At 40.3% G+C, this 23775-nt stretch overlaps 2 protein-coding genes across 5 annotated transcripts in view; one reads left to right on the top strand and one right to left on the bottom strand.

The window, feature by feature from the left end:
- STK32A (serine/threonine kinase 32A) overlaps nucleotides 1-10416 on the top strand; it is a 111570-nt gene extending 101154 nt beyond the window's left edge. Inside the window, exons 10-14 of one of the 3 annotated variants that reach the window (XM_089531474.1) lie at nucleotides 2185-2310; nucleotides 2514-2642; nucleotides 5142-5206; nucleotides 6311-6426; nucleotides 7621-10416. In XM_089531474.1, the coding sequence (XP_089387600.1) occupies nucleotides 2185-2310; nucleotides 2514-2642; nucleotides 5142-5206; nucleotides 6311-6404 (414 nt within the window). In that variant the 3' untranslated portion in view covers nucleotides 6405-6426; nucleotides 7621-10416. Of the gene's footprint in view, nucleotides 1-2184; nucleotides 2311-2513; nucleotides 2643-5141; nucleotides 5207-6310 lie in introns of all 3 variants that reach the window. The other 2 variants (XM_089531467.1, XM_089531482.1) reach the window with 2 other exon arrangements.
- A 9699-nt stretch (nucleotides 10417-20115) lies between these two features.
- Nucleotides 20116-23775, bottom strand: part of DPYSL3 (dihydropyrimidinase like 3) — a 91160-nt gene continuing 87500 nt past the window's right edge. For both annotated transcript variants that reach the window (XM_089531489.1, XM_089531495.1), the window contains exons 11-14: nucleotides 22943-23113; nucleotides 22117-22296; nucleotides 21431-21593; nucleotides 20116-20852 (exon numbers count right to left, since the gene is read on the bottom strand). In XM_089531489.1, coding sequence (XP_089387615.1) covers nucleotides 20764-20852; nucleotides 21431-21593; nucleotides 22117-22296; nucleotides 22943-23113 — 603 coding nt within the window. In that variant the 3' untranslated portion in view covers nucleotides 20116-20763. The remainder of the gene's footprint in view (nucleotides 20853-21430; nucleotides 21594-22116; nucleotides 22297-22942; nucleotides 23114-23775) is intronic.

Raw genomic sequence — 23775 nt, forward strand, 5'->3', positions numbered from 1 at the left:
GCTCAAGTTACAGTAAGAGAGTTCAGTAAAAGACTGCCAAATGAGCCTACTTTCCTATTTTCAGCCAACTAAGCATCTAATTAGAAAGGTTCTTAGCAGTGTAGAGAACCTGGCTCTATGGTCATTTGTGGATAATGTGATGTATGAGAATGAGGGAAAAGACTGAACATTTTTCTGAAGTGGCACTGATTTCCATCCAGTACAAATTAAAATGTTTGCCTTGTGGAAGAAAACTCATGACCTTTAACTGTACCTGCATTGCTTTGTAAAGCCAAGCTTTATGGGAGGGTAGAACATAGAGGTATTTTTCATTGTCAAAAGCTGGCATCTAAAAGTTTCTTGAGAGAGTAGCCCTATTTCAGGTGTCATTAAAGTCTGTATGTGGAAAGGAGACGGGGAGCTGTTTTCCAGCCCTGACTACTAACCTCAATGGAGTACAATCAAAGATCTGAAGCAAAAATATAACCCCATTCAAGTGAATATGTTTACAATTTGCTCCAGACATTTTGCACAGGAAATAATAATACAGTACTTATAGTAATTTTTATCAAGCAAAAGACTCTGTAGTCTATCACTTTGCCTCAAAATAACCCCTAGAAGAAGTCTCTTATTCCTGTTTGTCAGACAAATTTTGAAATGAAGCATATGACAGTATAACTTTGCCCAGGGCTATTCAGTGAATCCATGGATGAAGAATCCACATTTTCCCAAGTTCAAAGCCACAGTGCTTTGTCCACTGAAGCATTTTGGCTTTCGTGACTATTGAATATCTTAACTGCTTACCTTATAGCATTGTTATAACTGTTTTCCACTCAGTAACAGAAAATTTAGGGACTATGAAGGATGAATGGGGGTAATGTGTTAAATATGAATAAGGTAGTTGAAGAAACTAGCATAAGATCAACAGTCAATAATGGAAAATTTGTACAGTAGCCATTCTGATCAAGTCTTACCTTGAGAGATTTTGTGGCTGTAATGTTCATTTGTCACCAGCTCGAGAAGTTTTCTTTTGTATTGATTCAAACAATTGAAAGGCAATGTTCACCATTTGGTGAGGCGCTCCTCTGATATTTCTTTTATTGGGAGGGAGTTGCAGCTGTACACTTCTTCTTCTTCAGATTTATTTATAAATCTTAGAAAATTCTTCCTGTGTTGCAAAAGTGATGCTGGAAGCCTTGGTTCTGATTCAGTCCATGATACTACTGCTCCCCACATAAATACCATCACTCTCAGAAACCATAGTGTTACTGTAGTGGAAAGAAGTTATAGCATGGATCTGTGGCTTCCGACTGTACCAGCGGACCAGTGGCCCTGAACTGCAAAGAAGAGTCCAAAATTGTTGGGAAAGAATCCCTTGAGCTTTGATGACTTGTCCTTGAGTGGATCATGCTAGACTTACGCATTTTGGATGATGAGTGATAGATGTGGTGTGCATGTTCACTGTAACCCTTCAACAACCTGAATTTTATTACTATCCATTGGTGTCTCCAAAATTATTATTTTTTTTAAAAAAAAAGTCTGATGATATGCCCTTCACCTGCTCTACCCACCTTTTTTGCTATTTCCTAAGAAATTGTAAATATATTTTTAATCTAGGATATAAATTTCTAAACTTCCTTGCATGTTGTGCTTCATTTATTTTAACAATATATAGTCGGCCTTTTATATCCGTGGATTCTTCATCCACAGTTTCAACCATCCATGGCTTGAAAATATTCCAAAATAAACAAAAAAATAAATCCCAAAAGCAAACCTTGATTTTGCCATTTTATTTATGCTATTCTATATAATGGGACTTGATCATCTACAGATTTTGATATTCACAGTTTGGTTGTGGAACCAAACCTCAGAGGATACCAAAGGCCCCTAGAATCCATGCTAGGGGCAACATTAATAAATTGACTTGTAACTCATGAGAAGCTCTAATACATGGCTCTAATCAAACTGAAGTTTACTGTAAAAGAAAATAAGAGGAACAGTAGTTATAATAACAACTACTTAAACCAGAGGAAAAGCTTAGATTGATATTTCATTGCTTTGAATTGGAATTAATCATGACTAACATCTGGTAAATTGAGATACACATTATTCTTATTTCATCTGTCCAATCTGCAGTAAATATCTTTTGTTTCTCTCTGCTGTGATCATTATCATATTTACTAGCTGGTTAATCTCTATTTCTAGTTATTGGAGATAAATGCAGAGGAACGATTTTCTCATCTGAGTGATATTCAAGACTTTGCTTATTTGGCTGATATCAACTGGGATGCTGTTCTACAAAAGAGAATAATGCCTGGATTTCTTCCTACTGTAAGAATTTTATCATGTTCTTTATCCCCCCCCCTCAACTATAGATGATGATGATGATGATGATGATGAAAACATTAATTTATATAATATAAAAGCACTCATTTTAGGGGAAGAGCTCATTTCCAGGTTGAGGCTGCAGTGGAAGACCATTGTCCATGCACATTTTATTATATTTTGAATGATCTCTCTCTACCCCTTTCTAGAAAGGGAAGTTGAATTGTGACCCAACCTTTGAGCTTGAAGAAATGATCCTGGAGTCCAAACCCCTTCACAAAAAGAAGAAGCGCCTAGCTAAGAAGGAAAAGGAAAGCAGCAAAAATGATTCAATTCAGGTGAGATACAGAGAGGTTGATTACACTACATATCCCATTGTAAACTTCAGGAAATGCAGCTTTGCAAATGCTAGTAGATATATTACTTACTTAAGGATGCCAGCATTTTAATAGTGTTCATATTCATTTAATGTCTTTGTGAATATTGGTCTCAAGAGACAAAAGATTGTGCTTCTCAAACTGCTTACTCAGGTCTGACAGCACTGACATTATTGGCAGTGCTCCAAATGAGTAGTTTAGAAAGAAGGCTGCAGCCAAAACTGGCAAGGAATTGTTTCATTTTCTAATTCTTTGTATTTGTATTGTGCATTGCTGATAAATCTGTGTTTACAACTTTTTGCCACAGAAGGTGTAGAGAGCTTTTTGCATGATTACTGGTATCCAATAATGCTTTCTGAATATCATGGGTTTCTTATGCCATTAGCAAAACCACACATCAAAGCCCTTATTGCAAACCATCTTTGATCATAGATAGATATACTGTTCTTTCTGTTTTTGAGTAGTCCTTTGTGGGGGGAGGCAGTGGGGAAAAGGAGGAAAGGAAAGGGGGAAAATGAACACTCTCACAGTCTCTATACTGTCTGCAGATAATGAGTTGGAAACCTTAATATTTGCTTCACAACCACTCTTAATGGTTTTTTTTTCCTAGGGGTCTTTTCACATTGTACACATTATAGTGCTATGATTCCACTGTGTAGTGTGAATGGACAGTACATTTACTATTTTATCCACCAACTATGTTGGGCTGTTGGTGGCACTTTACTAGGGGCACATATGTATTGTTAATGAAATATGTTTTTTATGAAGAAACCAAGAACAGTTGTCCACCATTTGTTCTAGCCTGGCTTATCTCGAAAAAGAAACTGGTGAAAATAAAGACAGAAAAAGAGCAAGAGAATATGATGGCTACAACATAGAAATATATATAAAAGAAGCAACTGGTGAATCCAATAATTATAGAATCAAATTGGTTATGAAATAGCTCTTGTATTTGAGCCAGAATCTAAAAATCCAGAGTTCACTTTTACCATAGTGGAAAAGCCACAATGTAATTTAATGGCTCTGTCCTGCAGTTTTATAGCGATAGTAAAAACAGCTGAGAGTTTTACCCAGCAGTATGTCAGAAATAACTTCTGTCACTTTTTACCTTGCTGAGATATGAAACTAAAATCTGAGCAGCTAGTACTGGTCCAGGGAAATTAACCTCCAAGATCTGAATGAAAGTAGCTTTGCCACTTACATTATCAATGCCAGTTTCTACAGCTGAATTCCTAGATCATTACCTGATCAGGATTTCTTTTTGAAAGATTAGGTTATGTTTTACTTCTGACCAGAAGTGGCAAATTGTGTCACTGATTCTAGCCTTAGTATTGGCTCACCTATGGTACCACTGCCTTCAGTATTAGCAGACTTGGCTTGTCTCTCTACAGAACTTCAAAAATGTTTATAATAATATCCATCTATTGTAACATAACATCTCTGTGTACACAGCACTCAAGGGGCTTTCTGTTTAGTAGTCTAAACCAAGACGTGATGATACATTCCAGCAATGGTGCACAACTGAAATAAGTCTATACCTTCAGATTTGATAACATACAATTGAGTGCAATCAATAGTATGATGTCAAACCTGAAGCTATAGCCCTATTTCTTGATGTTTTCCACCATGTGGGTTATGGGGACCCATGTACAAGCCCTTTCTGATTAAAGGTAAAAACACATTAATTCTGTTGACCTCTCTAGGAAGCTGTGCAGACTGCCCCTAAAGGGTGGCTTGCAGCCACCTCCAGCTATGCTGGATCGGGGACATGGCAACTGCATGCCATGGCCTCAATCTGGCGGCTCCTTTTTGTGCCCTAGAAAGGGCCGATAGCTGCGGTGCCACGGCTTTAAGGTGTTCCCTTGGTGCTGCATTGTTTGGATGAAGCACCGTGATGCCACACACCATATGAAGCAGCATGCGGTGTCACACTGGCCTGGGGGGCGGAGCTGGGGCATGCGTCATATGGATGCCACACCCTCACTTCACCTCCAGGCCAGCTTTTCCTGCTGGTATGCACAACCCCTAAGCATTTTCTAGATCCTCCACCACTTTTTTAAGGTATTCTGTAGCAGTTCACTATTATCTGCAGTTTCATTTATGAATGGTAAGTCCAGGAGCATATGCTTTACAGGGGGCAACCTACAGTATAATGGATATGTGTCTGACAAGAACAGACTTAAGATGAATCCACTACCTTCTCTCTCTTCTATGATTCTATGATTCTTCCTCTCTCTTCATTGGCCATTCTCACCTGAAAAGTCTCAACTCTGAGTTGAGGCTGTGTTTGCTTGCCCCATTCCTTCATTGGGTCTTTCAAGGACAAGGCCCAGTTGATAAACCCACCAGACCTCTTTGTTTAACTATCCCCATGAAATGTTTATCTTTGTAGCTTTACAGCTTTATGTCACACTGAGGATTTCTCATCACCAGTCTTTTCTGTTTCTTCCATAATGGAAGGCGTGTCACCTTCAGAAACACCTGGAATCAATCCAAAGAGACTTCTTCATTTTCAACAGGGAAAAGTAAGTATTGACTTGAAAAGGAGCCTTTATCTTGGCAAGCCTGCTAATGCACCAAGCCTAAGGAAGTCTGATTAGTGCTCTTCAAATAATTAAGAAAGTGGTTTGGCACAAAATCCATAGGATAGCCCTAGGGATTAAGCATTGTTCACAGACCTTTGTGTTGGGCTGCTGCTCCGATGCCACTGAATTCAAATTGTGAAGACTGTTCCAGGGATGCCTTATATAGAATGATTTCAAAGGTTTTGTACATCTCTCTTGCACTACTCTGCTCCTTTTTCAGGAAGAAATTGTACTGATGCCGTTAGAAAAAGGAGGTCTTGGCTTGACCAATAAAAGTGATATACGTTTAAATAGCAGATGATTTCTCCTAATGTGACATTATAGTGAAAGTGAACCTATTTTCCTAGCCAGCCATCTTGGGCAACCTGCTTATATACCAAGTCCTAACTAGTAACAAGACATATGGTCCTTTGTTGGATCATTCCTACCCTTTCTACCCACTGTGATATCTGCCATTCTAGTAAAGGCCAGCATGCTCCATCCATGTCTCAGAAATATTAAAAGAACAGACAATTGGGTATCTATGCTGTAGAAGTATTACAGTTTGACACCCCTTTAACTGCCATGGCTCCAGCCTACAGAATCCTGGGATTTGTAGTTTTGTGAAACAAAGGCAGAGAAAGCTAAAGATCTTGTAAAACTACAAATCACAGGATTCTGTAGGCTGGAGCTACTGCATTTAAAGTGGTGTCAAACTGTATTATTTCTACTGTGTAGATGCACCCCAATGGCATTCTGACTGCACACCCTAGATGCTGTAGGCAGCACCTCCCTCCATGAATAAGTGGGCCTAAGAAAACAGAATGCACATGGAGATGTCTGTATGCAAGATAGGCTAAAAATGGATATTATGTGACCTCTAATAGTCAGTTTGAAAGAGAGGAGCAAATTATGTTTGCATTAGAGAGAGGAGCTGATTTTAGACATATAGCAGGTTCTCTAAAGTAGATAGTAGTAAAGAGGGCAGTGAGTAATCTACTCATAGGGTGCAGAGCTTTCTTGTTGAATGATTATGGACTTTGATCTCTCTTCTGCGTACTTTAGGATGAGACAACAGCATAATGAAATGCAAGAGAACTTGATGTTGGCACAAACCAAAGACAACCAGGAAGACAATGACCAGAATAATAATATTTGAAATCCGTTTAGCTTCTGTTCAGGTGCTGCTACTGAAGGCCTAGGCTTCTATTTTAGCTACATCATGAAGCTTGACAAATAAAACTGCACACTGCTATTAAGAAAGGCAGCCACTTTGCTAAAGCACCTCCAAGCTAAATGCCGAGTGTCTCCTCCTAGCATAAGATGTTAGGACCTAGTTTCCTGCAATAGTACATAAGGCACAGATTCTTATTTTTATGCCTTCTCTGGTGTTAAAAAAGAAAAGCTTGACCATATGGAAAGAATCTGGTATTTTTTCCACAACATTAGAAGAATGGAGACTTTCCATGTTTCATTTATGTAGCATTTCTGATGGCAAGATGTTGGCGCTGCTAAGGAGTGGGGTCAGACAACTGCCAATGGGAAAAACCTACAGAGTTTTTATTAAGTGTTTTTTAGGTTGGTGGCTGCTTATTTTAATAGATGTTTGAAAGAGATGGGCCTGAATGAAAACTGGGCAAACGCAATGCAATAGAAGACAAGACCAACCTTTTTAGGACTGGTACTGCTCCAGTCTGAAAGTTATATTCTGTTGATCAGCTCAGGACATATAGAGAAGTGACATTAGCTTCTTTGCTTTGGGATTTTTCCTCATTTGGTGGCATATATAAATTAGCTTTTAAAAGTTAATCCAGTGTAGCTGTAAACAGGAGAACCACATGTAAAGTCCTAGAACTTCTATATGAATCAGAAATGACTGATGCCAGGTAAAAACACACGGAGACCTTCTACAAGGACCTGCTTATAAATAGAACTCACCAGCAAGATGCAATGGACAATCCATCATTGCAGGGAGTGGGAGGTGGGATTGAACTGATAATAAATATTTTTTTAAAGCTCGCATTTATCAGGAGTAACCATAGTGCTAGTGCTACTCTAATCATTTGGGAAATGACTGTGATCAATATTATATACTTCATATAAACTGTGATTATTATATCCTTTATAGCCCAAGACCACAATTTAATACAGTCAGACCTGCTAGGAGCTGTCATACATTTGAAGCATGGGAAAGCAGGATGAAGGAAGCGTCCCAAATGTTAAGATTATACGAACTTCCACTTTTGTGGAAGATTGCTAAGAATAGTTCTTTAAGAGGAAGAGTAGTATATGCATTGAAAATTCATTTAGTTTATCTGTCCTGCTTTATGTCTCAAGTCCTCTTTTATTCCTTCCTGTAATCCCTTTTTCTTCAGATTTTAACAGAGTTGGTTGGAAGACTAAGCCATGGCAGTGATGTGAAAATCAAGACCAAAATCTCAAATCCTCTAGTCTTTTATGAGGTTGTTTGCAATTGGAGTGAAAATGGGCTGAGTGATTACCTTCACCACTTTAAGGCCCTCTGGTGGCCTTTCATTTTTAAGTGTTCCCTTTGTTGTTTCTTTCAAACACATTTTATTTCTTAGCAGAGTGCAAATAAAATGCTACTGTAAATACAGTCCTTCCCCACTGACTTCAAGAAAGAACAGAATTTGCCTGGGTTGTCCCCCAGCCAGTATTCTATATCAACTACTTAAGTTCAAAACACATTGCAGAAATAATCTAGTTTGAGACCACTTTAACTGCCCTGGCTTAGTGCTAGTGAATCCTGGGAATTTTAGTTTATTGTGTATATATTGTCCCTCTGACAGAGGCTATATTTCTTACAAAACTACAGTTCCCAGAATTCCCTAGCATTGAGCCAGGTGAGTTAAAGCCGCCTCAAACTGGATTATTTCTGCAGTGTGAAGTTCAGTATAGCGTGCCTGCGTTTTACACAGGTGCACCATACACGACTTTCAGCATATGCTGAAAGCCGTGTCAGAAGAGCCCATTGCGTACCCCGGAAGAACTAATGGGGTGCGCAGCTGCATTGTGCGCCGCGGGCACAAGCCCCATTACTTACTATGGGGCTTCAGCATAGACTGATTTCCCCTTACGTGGAGGGATCTGGAACAGATTCCTGCATAAGGGGAGGGTGCACTGTATACTTAACTAAGTAACTTGTCTTGGTCCAACCCACACCTGATGGAAACATCATTCACCCATGCTCTGATGGCCAGCAGAATCGACTGTCTTTTCCCCTTGTAGCTGATGCCCATGAAAGTAGGTTTGCAGGGAAGATACAATCATGGTGACAGTGTCACAGTTATGACTAAGAATCAGGAATACAGAACAGTTATCTAGATTTACTAATTCATAACTGTTCCATGTTCAGGATCACTACTTTGTCACAATTGTGAACCTATAGCTACAATCATAACTCCTCCCCAACCTACTTTACTGGGCATCATCTGCATGGGGAGAAGGAGGTCCATTCTGTTGGTGATCAGAGTATGACTGAATGATGTTTCTGTCAAGTTTGGGACAGGGAGTTGGATCTGGACAAGTTACTGATACAGAATACTGGTAATCATCTTTTAATGTTTCCATTACCATACTGAAGAAGGACACAGGCTTCTTGAAAGAGATATAAAAATGCTGCTTTGAAAATGGAAATAGATGATTTTTTCCCTTTATATCCCACTAGCTAACACTGCACACCACACTTTTGTTTGCAGAAATTAATTCTCAATGCCCCCCCCCCCCAACAAAACACCGGGAATGCCTTCTACCAAGCAAACCAGATCTAGGTAGCTGGCTGAGACCTAGGTTTCTAGCTGCTTTATTCTGAGATTAACTAACAGGCCAAGGTAAGGCTGTCTTGCAGCATGAGTTCCAGAATTGTATACGTTGTCATAGTTTTCCCAGGAACAGCACTGAAACAAACTGGAAAGTGGCTGTGAGTAGGAAAGTGCCTCTGATGCCATTATGCTCAAAGAGTCATTACCTTGTATAGAATATGTCAGACCATTTCCTGCCTAGTTTTCAAAAGCTTACTTGCAGTTGCCTAAGCAAGAATGTATTTATTATACAATAACCAAAAAGCTAAGTTTGTCATCTAGTGTAAGAGAGAATTAAGAGACCTTTTCCTCCTTCAACCATGTTTTATATGAGACACCACCTATCTAAGTGCTGTGACTAGGCGATTGTCCTGTACTACCTTATTTTACGCTGTACAGCAGAGGATGCATCTTGCCTAACATCATTCTGTCGGGCCTGCCGCACCAGGCCGAATGTTTTAAGGCACACTCTTTCCTGCACTTCCCCATCTGAAGAAATTAATCCTTACTTTTCACTGTGTAACAGCATCAAAAATAATCCATATGCCCCCCCCCCCAAAGTTTTTGCCCAGCATTCCAGATACCCACTAATAACACCAGGTTGGATTTCAGTCTCAAGTGTTACATTAGCCATCTCTGGCTTTCCCATCTGCATGTAATGAAGAGATGTAGTCTCTCTGGGCTTCATAGGTAAGTTAGCAAGACTGGGGAAGCAGCACAAAAACATGTTACAGGTTGTGAGGTATGATTACAGGATGAGTGAATAGCTTTGCAGAGTTTGCTACTGTGGAGTGGTGTTAAAAGGATATATGGGTGCTACCATCTTTGAGTAAATGGTATACTGTGATGGTCAGCCTGAAATGGATCACAATACCAGGGATGTCTTGGATGATATCCCATCAGTCCCATGGAAGAGAGTGATAGTACCTGCACCACTCCCTTTTAAAAGAGGTGCACTAGCTGTCAGTTTGGATCAGTCAATTTAGTGGCAAATAAAGTTGCCTGTAATTAATTGCTTTACTCAACAACCAAGGTTACACAGTATGACTATAACAAAATGGAGGCAGGGGGTGGGGAGGAGATTATTTTAACCCCTTTTGCAGTGAAAGTGACTTTTTAGTTACTTTGGCTGCTTCAGAGGAGGATTATGCCATGGTTCAAGTGCTGGCTTATGTCACTGCCTCCTGTTTAGTTGGTGTTGTAACAGTGAGGTGGAGTTTGGGGGTGGTGGTGGTGGATGTGTGTTTTAAAGTACAGGCTGCCAGTTTGTAGCATTCAGTTCAATTCATTTTTAGTAAGTAATCGTTTTAGTTGCTTTAAAGAAACTAGAGATGCTTTCTTTAAAGTAACTAAAATGGTTACTTTCTAAAAATGGGGTGTTGGAACTTAGTGCACCTAGTTACCATTAAAAGTTACCCTTGTCCCCAGTGTTAACTTTGAGAAAGTATGACTTTTCCTGCAAAGCTAACTGAAGCTCCAATGCATGTGGATTATCACATTTCTATTTATTTATTAACAAAACAGCAGCCTTGTCCCCGTTCTGGACTGGGACAATGGAAAATAAACACACACATTTCTTTCCTTCACAAAATTTCTCCCAAGCTGCTACTTGTAGCATAGCAGCTTCTTTCCTAGACAAAATAGTGGTTTCAGGGAGAGGAATAAGATTTTTATCGAGAAAACAGCAGGAGGTGAAGGAATTAAAGCTCTCCCCCACATGGTTAAGACACAAATGTTACCATGCATTTCATTCGTCTTTTTGACTTTGTGCTGGAGAACATGTTTTGGACCAACAGGAGCAGGTGACAACTGCTCAGTGGCTGAGATCCCACATCACAGCTACCTTGTTTCATAACAGCCAGTAGATCCAGGCCTCCCAAAGACTTGGTTTGGTGCTGAGAGCTGACATACTTTACTCTTGCAAGATAAGCTTTATTGGTGGTAAATGATGCAGTAGATGGTACACAGTAGAGAAGCTTTTTGGTCCTTTTACTAATGGGGTCCAGCATTCTCTCACAACCAGTGGCAGAACTGGGCCCCCAAACTAATTCTACCCAAACTCTCCTCAGTTGGTGATCAAATGCACCCCTGGACCGTATGGAAGAGGAGGCCAATGGAAAATAGACTTCCAAAGTTTATGTAGTGCCAACCAAAATGTGCAAGCATGACCCATCTCTCCCCACCATTGACAAGAACTGTGTAAGCAGATTGGCAACAAGAGGAAAATTCACGCTCCTAGTCAATTCCCAGTCTTCATATCTTTGCCCGGTCTCAAACTGCCAAGCTAATGCAAAAAATACCAAACAAGGTCACTAATACAAACTGACTCACTCTCTCTCTACACTGAAAAGCTGTTAACCTTTGGCCATGATGCTAACACAGATTCCCAAACGTATCTCCCTAGTGGCAGAGGCCCAACTCACAAGCACGCAACTCCTCACATATAGTTGCTCATCCTCCCATGTCCCAACAGCTATCAATCCCCAGGAGTACCCCCTGCTGTTGTCACTTATCAGTGGAGATGGGAGAGGGGGAGGGAGGTAATTCAGACTATAGAGAAGTGGGGTGAGGGGCAAGGAGAGAAATGAAGGTGTGCTCTCAAAATGGTCTACACATGCCTTTTCCTTCCTCTAGCAAACCAGAGCAGGCAGATCTTCATGGTCTGAACCATTTCCCCACTCTTCTTCCTTAGTAGAGATTAGGAGGAACATAAGGAGAAACTTCCTGACAGAAAAAGCTGTTCGACGGTGGAACACATTCCCCTGGAGTGTGGTGGAATTTCCTTGTTTGGAAGCCATTAAACAGAGGCTGGATGGCTATCTGTCAGGGGTGCTTTGATTGTATATTCCTGAATGGCAGGGGGTTGGGCTGGATGGCCCTTGTGGTCTCTTCCAACTCTATAATTCTGTGATAAGCAAGAGGCTGCCAGGGCTTGTGAGCTGTGGTGCAGTGCGAGGTATCTGGATGGAATGAAAGGGTAAGTGAATGAACTGTTCATACCCATCTAAAGCAGGACTTAAGAATGCATAAGATGCAGTTATGCACAAGCAAGCCACAGGATGCTGGCCTTAGTACACTGTAACCACTGTATTAACCTAGAACTTTTAAGAGTCAACAGATCCAATTGTGTAATTCTGCTGAGAGGTTGGTTGCCATCAGTGGGACCGAGAGCTGATAATTCCCTGCTGCTAGCGCCATCTAGAGCTGTCAAAATCTAGTCTGGAGTGCTAGGAAGATGTTTGAACAGTGCAGCAAACACTAGCAGTGGGAATGGGAAGTCATATTATGTTAGTTGCGTTCCATTGGCTACAGTGGATTTAACTGTTTAGACTTGAGAGGACCGGAGCTGCTGACTATTTTGGTCCTTAAGACTTTAAGAAATCATAAACTGTATTTATGAAATATAATTGTTTAAAACTGTATTCATAAAAGGGACTTCAGGATTCTTGTACACAATTTTGATCACTTGTCATTTCCAAACAAGAAATAAAATCTGAGCGAGGAATTTGGGTTCAGCACTGTAGAGTAGGATCACAACATACACACACAGGGTAGTTTTCTGTACAGCAATAAATAGTAGCTGTTTTAATCTGGCTAGTTCCATGTCTCACAAAACAAATAGGGTTAGTTTTCGCCATTTTCTTTCATACAGGGAGGTGGTGAAGGCAATTTATCCATAGTATATGTTCTTAAGCTTAATAATTGTCTCAAAAAGTAATACTGGGCATTTTTCCTCTTCTGTTTTATAAACATGGTCTATTAAACTTTCTATATGACTCTTACATCTGCTGACTCTTTTTTTTTTAAAATACAAGTTTGTTGTATTAATGTATACAGATCTGTTGTGCCAATATTTTGAAAAGCCTGGTACATGGACAAGGCAGACTTCTGAAGACATGCAGCAATCCAGTGTCCCAGTCTACAGGCTTTTGAAGTGTCACTGTTTCACTTGGCTGGCCTGCTCTAGGTGTGGTGTGAGCTAATTGGTTAATGGAGGAACACAATGTTGCAGCCAAAAGGTTCTGTCAAAGAATTATCTCCTTGAAAAAGAAAACGGAGTATGGACAGCAGTAGTCCAGCCTAGTTTTTTGCTGGAACATTTTAGCCCTTCCTGCATTCTTGCTTGCTTAGGTCAGCTGCTGACATCTACTAATCCCTGCCTACTCTATAATTGGAAACACCACCACTACCACCCTTTTCTGCTGTTTGTATTGCAGCACTTTGCAAGGTTATAGTTTCAGATCTTTTGGCAACATGGTTATTTTTGTTACAATTACTGAGGTACAGAAATGGTAGAACAGGGGTTTGTCACCAGTCCCCAAAGTCCTACAACTCCCAATTAAAAAAACAACAGCCAAACACTGTGTGCACTCTACATTGGCTAGGATTAGAGACAAGTCAACCTTTCATGAGGAATGAAGGGTGGCTTTTTCTGTGGAGCAATTCAGCCATACATATACATTACCCGGTCCCAGGATGACTTGCATCTGAATGCACAAATGGCTAACTTTTAGCTGCACCATTTTAGGTGATTATGGTGTGCAGTACAAGCACTGACTTTAGCATCCCAATTTCTAATAGTTTTGTGTATATGCAGCATGTTGCAGTTGTTGCAATCCCGGAGGAGTCTTCAGTCATCTAATCTTGTATCATTTAGTAATTCATAGTGGAACTCAGTGCTTTGTCTTTGTAAGTGGACTTACATCTATGGGAAATCATATTGTAGTTCCTCAACATTCATATTTAACAAGGGGCTGCTGTTACATTACTACATCGAGGATCCAACAAAATTGGGACCAAGGTACAATGGGAGGGATGCACAAAAGGACCCAATATACATTGAGACACCTGCTAGGAAGTGCCAATTTGTAGCAGCACTCTTCTATGTTCATCAGGACTCTTGCCAGGGTCTTCACAATTCACTAACTTAGTGATTCTTCTATGTAGCTAAGTAACGATCCATAATGTAGATTGTAATAAAGAATTATGGCATTAGTCGTAATAGTATGCCAGTTTCAGCATTTGTGTGAAGAAGAACTCTACACTTCTGTATCCTAACTTAAATTTCAGACAAAGGTAGCTTTGAAATTGTCCAAATCTATCAGTCCAATGGAGAAATTAGTACAGTATTTTTGTCCTGAATGATATCAGAGTTCATTTGGAGAATAGCTGCACCTAACTTGAGCCACCTCTGCCCTTGTCCATCTTATCTTTTGTTTGATAAAATGCTTCACCCTGGTCCTTAAGCAAAGCTGCTATTCATCAGTTACTTTATTTCACATAAACCTAATTATGGAAAAACAGAAGGAAGCTCATCATACTATGGAACTGTGCCGCACTGCACCTCCTCCAGAACAGCAGTACTGATTCAAAATGGGATGCAACATTGCATGACCAATTCCCTACCCATTCAGTTGGCAGCTGTTTACTGGGGTGGGGAAACTCATAATATACATCATGCATCTTGCCAGGGCAGAGAAAAGACAATGAGGCTGCAGATTTTGGCAGCAGCAAGCTTTAGTAATAACGTTTAGTTCCAGCCTCAGAGATGTACTTAGTTGTAATGCTCAACACTAACTCTTGGGCTGCCCGAGAATTACCAATGCATTATCTCAAGTTCTCCCATATGTAAGGACAGATTACAGTCGCCCCTCTGTTTTTACAGGGGATCTGTTCCAGACACACATACACCGCGAAAATGAAATCTTGCCACTATTCAAGCGCCATAGGCTTGAATGGCAGCATATACCAGTGGGTGTGTGCAAGTGTGCGCCACAGGCACCCCCATTATATCCCTCCTTTGCTGCTCACACATAAGTCGAGGGCCCAAATTCCAAGGCCATGCAAACTTCTTTTCTTTCAACTAAAGCTATAGCTGCAAGAAATCTGTCATTAAATATCTATGTCTAAATACCCCAAAGATGCCAGATCCTGTCTGATCTTGGAAGCTAAGCAGGATCAGTCCTGGTTCATATTTGGATAGGCGCTTGCCAATGAACACCAGGTACTTTAGGTTATATTTCAGAGGATGGAACTCTGGGTATTCACCACTTAAGAAAACCTTATGAAATTCATGGGGCTGCCATAAGTTGACAAGTGATTTGACACACATATATACAGGCTTGTATCCTGCTGTGCCTTTGCATGAGCAGAAATCCTTTCTGCTTGCACACGGCAGGGACTTGGTTTTTACCTGTCTCTCTCCCCTCCCCATGCTGCCATCCAGGTCAGCTCCACACCCCTTGAACAAGAGGTCAGTATACAATATGCATCAATAAGGCTGCAGTAGGTAAATGGAGAGCTCTGCCATGTAGAAGTAGAAGTGCTTTTTTCTTAGTGCAAATCCAGTGTAAGATAGAATCAAAATATTTACTTCAGAGAATCAGACACTCTCTTATTAGTAGTTTTATTGTGACTACTATAATATTAAGTATTAAATATACTAAGATAAACACAGTGGTCCACTTTCTCCAAGACAGTGGTTCCCAAACTTCGGTTCTCTAAATATTTTGGACTTCAACTCTCAGAATTCCTAGCTGTTCACCAAGCTGGGTGGTGCTTCTGGGAGTTGAAGTCCAAAACACCTCAAAAACCAACATTTGGAAACCACTGTTCTAAGACCTCTTTCATTCTATACAATTATAGCACCTGGAGACTACTTTAATGGCCAAGGTTGTATCCTATGAAATCCCTGGATTTCTATTTTGGTGAAGTACATATACTCCTTGGCTAGGTAATTCTAAGAACTTCACCAAATGACAAATCCCAGGATACTAAGAGGCATGGCAGTTGAAATGGTATCAAAGTGCTATACTTGTATAGCATAAAACAGACATAAGGCTAGGCTTCTACACATGCAACACATCAATGCCAAATGCCTCCCCAATGTTAACAAAAAGACACTATAAGATGACAGCTAGCACAGGCGGCAGGGGGGAAATGTGGCTAGATCTTCTTTGCACAACATTTTTTCAAGAATCATTAAAAACGTTGCCTCCTATCTGGAACTTTTAAGTGGTACAGCATAGTCTATTCTGCTAGCCCTTTATTATGTACCAGGAGAAAGAATCCATTTTACCAAGAATTAGCATAAATGTGTGAACAAGTAAAAACAAAAGCAAAACCCCAAACAATAAAGAAATATTTTATTTCAGTAAGTGAATTCATGCTAAGGATGCCTTCCCCTCTCTGCCACAACCATGTAACAGTACTGAAGACTTTGGTTTGCAATAAACACCAATCTAGCACAGAAGAGGGCAGCAAAGAGTCACAGCACACCCTTTTATACACAAGGCCTGTAGCACCAGATTTACAGCCTAATTCATGGATATGCAGATTACACTGGCCAAATTTTTCCAGACATTTCCCATAAATATCTGTAATATTTGTTCCATTCCATTAATCCAGCTACAGTTAAGTAAGTATTTCTAGAGTACCATTTGTCAATTGGCGTGAATGCACATTTTAGCTTGCTTTTGTTGAAATGCATGTGGCACTCAGTGTTCATTATTTATACCTTAAATGTATTAATGTTAGACTTTAGGGAATACTGCATAGGAAGGAATGTGAAAAGCCACCTTTAACAAAAATGTAAGCATCACTTTTTTTCTGTATAGTCTACAACAAATACGTACAACTATGCGTGAATGCTAGCATCATACACATCATTTCCTCCTCCCTCTCTCTTTTTTAAATAATTTCAATTGGATTTTATTTCCTCTTCTATTGAATGTCAGTGACAAATGACAAATTATTCACTTAAAATCATATGGATGAAAGCCTTGATGGGACAAGATGCACCATTGTTGGAATGCTTCAAAAGGAGAAGGGATACAGCATGCAACAACATTAACCATGGTGTAATTCTAAAATATTTTACTAGTTCCCCTCTGGAACTAGAAACCAAAGCACTGCACAGTTCCTTGTGGAATTACACAGTAGAATAGCTTCCAGTTCCAAAAATGAACTGTTCTTCACTGAATAGGAATAGTTCTAGGAATGTGAACAGGAAGATTCCTGAAGATATGAATAACTGGAACAAGAAATGTTGCACAATTCTGTATGGAAGTACACACATTAACTTGATTTAGCATATCTAGCAAAACCATATGTACATCTATGTGCACACACATACATATCACCAGGTAATTGAGGCAATTATGCTGGCATCTAGTTTTTTATGTTCAACAGTTACATGGAAAGCATTTATGTTCTGGTCTTCTACCTGCTGTCTGAACTGATACACTCCAGGAATACTTTTACATGTTAAACAAGCCCCAAAGAAAGAGGCGATCCTCTTTCTTTTATCTGTAAGCAGACTAAGTAAATGTACTCATATTTGCATAATAAGAATAGACAATCAAATCTAATGTAGATTTTTGAAAGTATACATAATTCTGATCATAACATGGGCTAACCATACTGAAACACCAGCCAGTTGTTAGCAGGACACCAAGAGTGAGGCATCTGTTTTGTACCAATTGCTGTAGAGAACTGGCAGGTTAGTCCAGGTAGTTCATTACGAATGTTTGCACATATAATCTATTGTTTTAATCTGATCATTTTAATTGTCTTTAAATTTTAATATTTTTTTAGCTGATTCAGTGAGTGACCTTGTGTTCCACTCTGGGAGAAAGTCAGTATATAAAATAAACTGTTCATACTAGGACAGCCCTAGACCCCATACAGGCCAAACTATTCATCCTGCCTCACACATGCCAGTCTGTTTGCCTGGTGCTTATGAAAATAAAACATATCTATAGTGGCAATTACTAGCCTAGAATGTGATGAATTCCCCTATGTGACTGCAGAAACATATACTCCAACCTGCAATATTTCAGGTTATGGCTCCAGTTGGTGGTAGTTCCCCTAGTGACGCTTAGTTCAGGACCAAACTTTACTGAATCTGGCTGGGAACTAGAGTGCATCCCCAATGTCAAGTAGATCAACAGTATGGATGGGGTCCTCCTAAAACTTGTCAACCTCTGCACCTCCATGCTATCAGTTAACTTGATACAGAATATCTGTCTGAACAGCATGATGGATCCAGGCTGTTTTCTACTGCAGTGTAGCTTAAGTTATGTGGTTGGACCAGATCTCCCTGCCCCCATGTGCTAGAGATGGGTATTTGTGCCCACTTCTTTAATATAATCATAGAGTTGGAAGAGACCACAAGGGCCATTAAGTCCAACCCCCTGCCATGCAGGAACTCTCAATCAAAGCATCTCCGACAGATGGGCATCCAGCCTCTGTTTAAAGGCCTCCAAGGAAGTAGACTCCACTACACTCTGAGGAAGTGTGTTCCACTGTCGAACAGCCCTTATTGTCAGGAAGTTCCTCCTAATGTTGAGGTGGAATCTCTTTTCCTGTAGCTTGCATCCATTGCTCCGGGTCCTATTCTCTGAAGCAGCAGAAAACAAGCTAGCTCTCTCCTCAATATGACATCCCTTCAAATATTTAAACAGGGCTATCATATCACTTCTTAACCTTCTCTTCTCCAGGCTAAACATCCTCAGCTCCCAAAGTCGTTCCTCATAGGGCATGGTTTCCACACCCTTCACCATTTTAGTCGCTCTCCTTTGGACACGCTCCAATTTCTCAACATCCTTTTTAAAATGGTGGTGCCCAGAACTGGACACAATATTCCAGGTGGGGTTTGACCAGAGCAGAATACAGTGGCACTACTTCCCTTTATACTTCTATTGATGCTGCCTAAAATTGCATTGGCCTTGTTAGCTGCCGCACCGCGCTGTTGACTCATGTTCAATTTGTGGTCTACTTGGATTCCCAGATCCGTTTCACATGTCGACTCGTTTAGCCAGGTGTCCCCCATCCTATATCTGTGCATTTCACTTTTCCACCGTAAGTGCAGTACCTTACATTTCTCCGTGTTGAAATTCATTTTGTTAACATTGGCAGAGCTTTCTAATCTGTTAAAGTCATTTTGAATTTTGATCCTGTCCTCTGGGGTATTAGCTACTCCTCCTAATTTTGTGTCATCTGCAAATTTGATAAGTATGCCCCCAATTCTATCATCCACGTCATTGATAAAGATGTTGAATGGGCCCAGGACAGAACCCTTCCAGAGACATGGATTCAGGTGCTGAAATGGAATAGTCACCTACTGCTGTTTCTCACATGGAATGCCTTTATCATTAGCTCCAGTGGAAAGACATGGTCTCAAATTCATTTGGTCCGATCCAACAAAATTACCATTTAAAATTATGACAGCCTGTGACTGATGGAAGCTTAAATGTCTTCTTCATTCTTTCACACAGATATTATATGCTTATTAATATTTACCTATGAAATTCACTGAATATCTTTTTCAATACTTCTTTTAAAATTTTTAACAAAAGTTGACAGCAAGAAAATTTGGTATAAATAAGGATATGTTTTAACATGGTTGGAGTTTATGTAGATGTTTTAATACAGTTGGAGATTGGGTACTTAAAAACTGAAAGCAGTTACTTAATCATATCAAATACAATTACCATGGGCTCACAGTGAACCTGCCACTGTCGACTATACAAGGCATACAGGTGCCACAGTTGCTAATGTATGGTGGTGGACACAAGTAAACTAGTGCATATGGCACTGTTGAATTCAAGACATATACAGGTTTTTGTGTGCTGGATATACCTTTGCCTACATTCAAAGTCATTATACCAGCAGGCCACGGTTATTAACCATACCGATTCAAAACCTTTCCATGTAAGGGCTCTGTTTCACTCAGCCACAGTTCAGAGTAGAAAGGAAATCTCTTGAAGGTCATTAGCATATGTTGCTGAAAAAGCATTCATGATGCTACATCTTCCCTGATCAGATCACTAACCTGTTTATGTGGTATAAAAGGAAGTAGAGGTGATGGTCACTGGAAACTGAGAAGCAGATCAATCCTAAACTAATTCAGTATTTATTTCCTGGATATTCAGAGCTACATCCTTTCTATTTATCCTTCCCAAACTGAGTGGAAACAAACGAAATGATTTATTTTGAGAACTGAAAAAGTAATATTACCTAGTCACAGCAAATCAATTAGAAAGAACATGTCTTTCAATTTTTTATTCAATAAAATGTACGAAGTAATAAAATCTCTAACAGGAAGAGGTGATACAACAGAGCCAGCACAAAGATGGCTGAGCTTTCCAATGGCCTCATGTAGTGCTCAGAGGCAACTATGTCTTGTCAGCATTGAGAGAAAACAGAAAAACATGGACACAATACACAGATCTACTTGGTCCCCCCATCCACCTCCCACTACCCTGCCCTACCTCCTTCCGTCCCCACCCTTCCCCCAATACTAGACTGCTTGGTTGATTCTGCCCAAGTAACCTGGCTAAACAGCTTGCTCATGTCATTAGTTTCCTGCCTTTCTCCAATCCCCTTCTTACAATGTGTCATCACACAAGCACTCACCATGTACAATTACATACTTTTAACTTAGTCACCTGTCAGATTTGCATGCATGTAAAAAAAATGGGAAAAATATTAAGGCTATGAATAAACAAAAAAGAAAACCCGCAATATTTTTTAAAGCTAGGTAGCGAGTAGCAGTTATGAAACATAAGGCTTGAGGCTTATTGATTCTTCAAAATCCAAACTCTTTTCCACTGCTCTTTCTTAAATAGCAAGGTACCATTGCTTAGTTTTCTCAAATAATGGTTTCCCCCTTTCCCTTTTTCAATTACTGGGTGCTTAACTCAGAGATGTGATATTGGAACGGCCTCCTGGGGGTGCTACTATGCGTTTGCTTGCTGAGCGAATACCTTCATCAATCTGGGTACCTGCAGTGAATACACAAGGAGGAAAGCGAAGAGTGAGAAAAAGAAATTAGAAATGATTCTTCATGTGGCAATAAACCTAAGGCCATTCTGTGTTCATTCAGATTACTCTAAAGGGATGGGGATGGGAATTCTGTGCATATTAATTCTTAACACATTTGTTTAGGCAAAGATATCAGTGGCTAGCTCTGGAAATATTCCTCTAGCCCACCAAAGGAAGAGCCAGGATAAATTGTACAGCAAGCAGGTGACAGTCACACATTCTACAATAATTAACAGCACTTCACTAAGGCTTTTCATTCCTGCCACTGATGTCATGATTGTCCGATACAGAGACTAGGGAATGAAAGCCAACAGTGGTTTTATCATAACAACACTGTGAAAAGCCACTGTAAGTATATCCCATTTTCTTCTACCACAAAAGCACAGCACAGATCTGAGCTTCACCAGTCAGCTGTGGTGCTGCTAATTCTGAAGAAGCCAAGTATCCTGGCTACTTCAATTGCAATGGGAACTTTTAGGTTGCCTTGGGGCTCAAAGTGCTTCAGTCAGTACACCACCTGCTCACACATCACACATACCTGATAAACTAAATCCAGACTGGTGAAGATTCCTTACTGGGGGGGTCTGCCTGGTAGGGGACCCCCGAGTGGACCCTGCAGGAGTGCCCCCCTTAGGCGTGGTGGTCAAATCAAACACAGGCCCATCATACATGCCCCTTGGCACAGCATGCATTTCTGCCATCTGTCAGAGAGAAGAGAGGGAAATAATAGTGGCAGCAATATACTGGCTTCCCTAACAAGCAGCAGAAGCTTTTAAGCTTGCAGTTCATGTAAGTCCTCGCAACAGCATCTCTAGCAATTCCTTACATATCCAGAATGAACAGAAGTATTAGAAGTATTTCTCATCTAAACAGTTTAAAATATAGCTGACGGGGGACAGTGCATCACTCTCCATGAAAATTCCTTCTACAATAATCGGCTAATAGTCAAAAGGCTGTTTAAATATGGTCTTTGCTTGCCTGTGGAAGGAAAAACAAACAGGAAGCCAGCATAGCTTCCCACAGGTACCAAAACTTGGGAGAAGTGGTGGGACCAAGAGCCTTCTCCCAAGAATCTCAAACCCTGGGCAGGTTCTTATGGGGAGAGACAGTCTTTCAGGTAATCGGGACCCAAACCATATAAGAAAAGGAGCTTTTGCTAAATGAGGTGGCACTGTCTGTTAATTCCCCAAAGGAGTTATTCCAATCCAGGTTCATTTATTTTACCTTCCTCCTTGCTTTGATGCGCTTGTAGACATAGTCTGAGAAAGGGGTACCAGGAATGAAACGTCCTGTCCCTTGTGTCACGTGAAGGTTGCCATCCTCCAGCATTATCTTTCCCTGGCAAATGACAACCAGTGGGACTCCACGCAGCTCCATTCCTTCAAAGATGTTGTATTCAGCTACCTACAACACACATAAATCAACATACTCATTAAGTTCCAAGCACAATCCCTTTTAGGACAAAGGCTCAGCCTTGACATACAAATACTGAAACATCACAGCACTCAAGTCTGCTAGCAAGAGCAGAAATTATGTCTTATTAAAGAATGCATCAGGCCCAGATTGTCAGAAATACCTGAACTGAGAGAGACTTTAGATCAAGGACAATAAAATAAAATATAAAGATTCAAGCCTTTTGCTAGGAACAAATGAATACTCTGACCTCAGAGTTAAGGACATGCATCATGAGTAGCTGGGATGAAAACCAAGTGTTCAAATTCTGATGACAGTTTACTCTAACTGAAATTATAGACGTGAGAAAAAACTTGTTCTCCAAATTGGAATCTCTCACCCTGACTTTAAAAAATAGAGAAAATTATGAGGTGGATAATCAACCTTTTTAACATCTGTCTTTCTAGTCAGATGATTATTTATTGCATGCTAGAAGATGAAGGGGAGGCATCTAAATACAGACGTAGCATTTGACACTTTGATTTGTACATTCACATTCACAGAGGACAATTCATTGATTCCAACATGTTAAGCTGCTATCTTCAGGCTTTGAAATAGTTACAGTATCTAATGCTTCCCTAACCAGCAAAAGACTTACCGACTGGTGGCTTTTAGCAGAGACAATTTTCACTGCATCAGGATCCCATATGACCAGGTCACTGTCTGATCCCACAGCAATTCTCCCCTTCCTTGGATACATGCTGAAGATCTTGGCAGCGTTGGTGCTTGTCACAGCAACAAACTGATTTTCATCCATCTTCCCTGTAGCCTGGAAAAGAAGACAGGACAGGCAGATTTTATGGTGCAGACACATCTATACAAAATGGTGCCTATATTAATATTTCAAGCAGCTATTAAAAGTTTCTATTTTTGAACCGAAACTTTTCCTGTTAAGAAACAATTCCTCTTCATTCTGAAGAAGTGTCTAGTCCATTATTTTTCTGAAAACAGAGTGGGAAACAAGGCCCGTTCCAACTCTGTCATTCTGTACGGCTGTTTTCTAGTTAGATCCTTGTGAAGTGGAATGGTAGCTACAGTTGCACAGATGCTGTATACATTCTGGTGAACAGTAAGGATGGAAAAAGCATTCAAAGATCTGAGGCGAAAAAAAATAAGAAACTGGCTTCTCAAGTGAAAACCTGACAAGGAGAATCCTCCTCAAGCCCCTTTCTCAGTATTTTCCCTGGTTTTCGAATTGACTCGAGGATTACTCTTGCCCATCCCTAGTCTCACCTATTCTCTGCCCCCACCGAGGCAGGAGGGGGGCAGCTGAGCAAGAAGAACACAGGCAGAAGATGAGGCTTCTTGCTCGGCTACCCCAATGTTACACTGGAATGGGAAGAGCTGAATCAGTCATGGAAGGCAATAGCCTTCACAGCCCAATCCTCTCTCAGCATGCCACCCACTGAAGTATGAGGTGTGTGCAAGAGT

The sequence above is a fragment of the Sceloporus occidentalis genome, unplaced genomic scaffold, assembly GCF_023333645.1.
Source record: "Sceloporus occidentalis isolate IW3139 unplaced genomic scaffold, rSceOcc1.0.p SCAF_1, whole genome shotgun sequence".
Taxonomy (NCBI): Eukaryota; Metazoa; Chordata; class Lepidosauria; order Squamata; family Phrynosomatidae; genus Sceloporus; species Sceloporus occidentalis.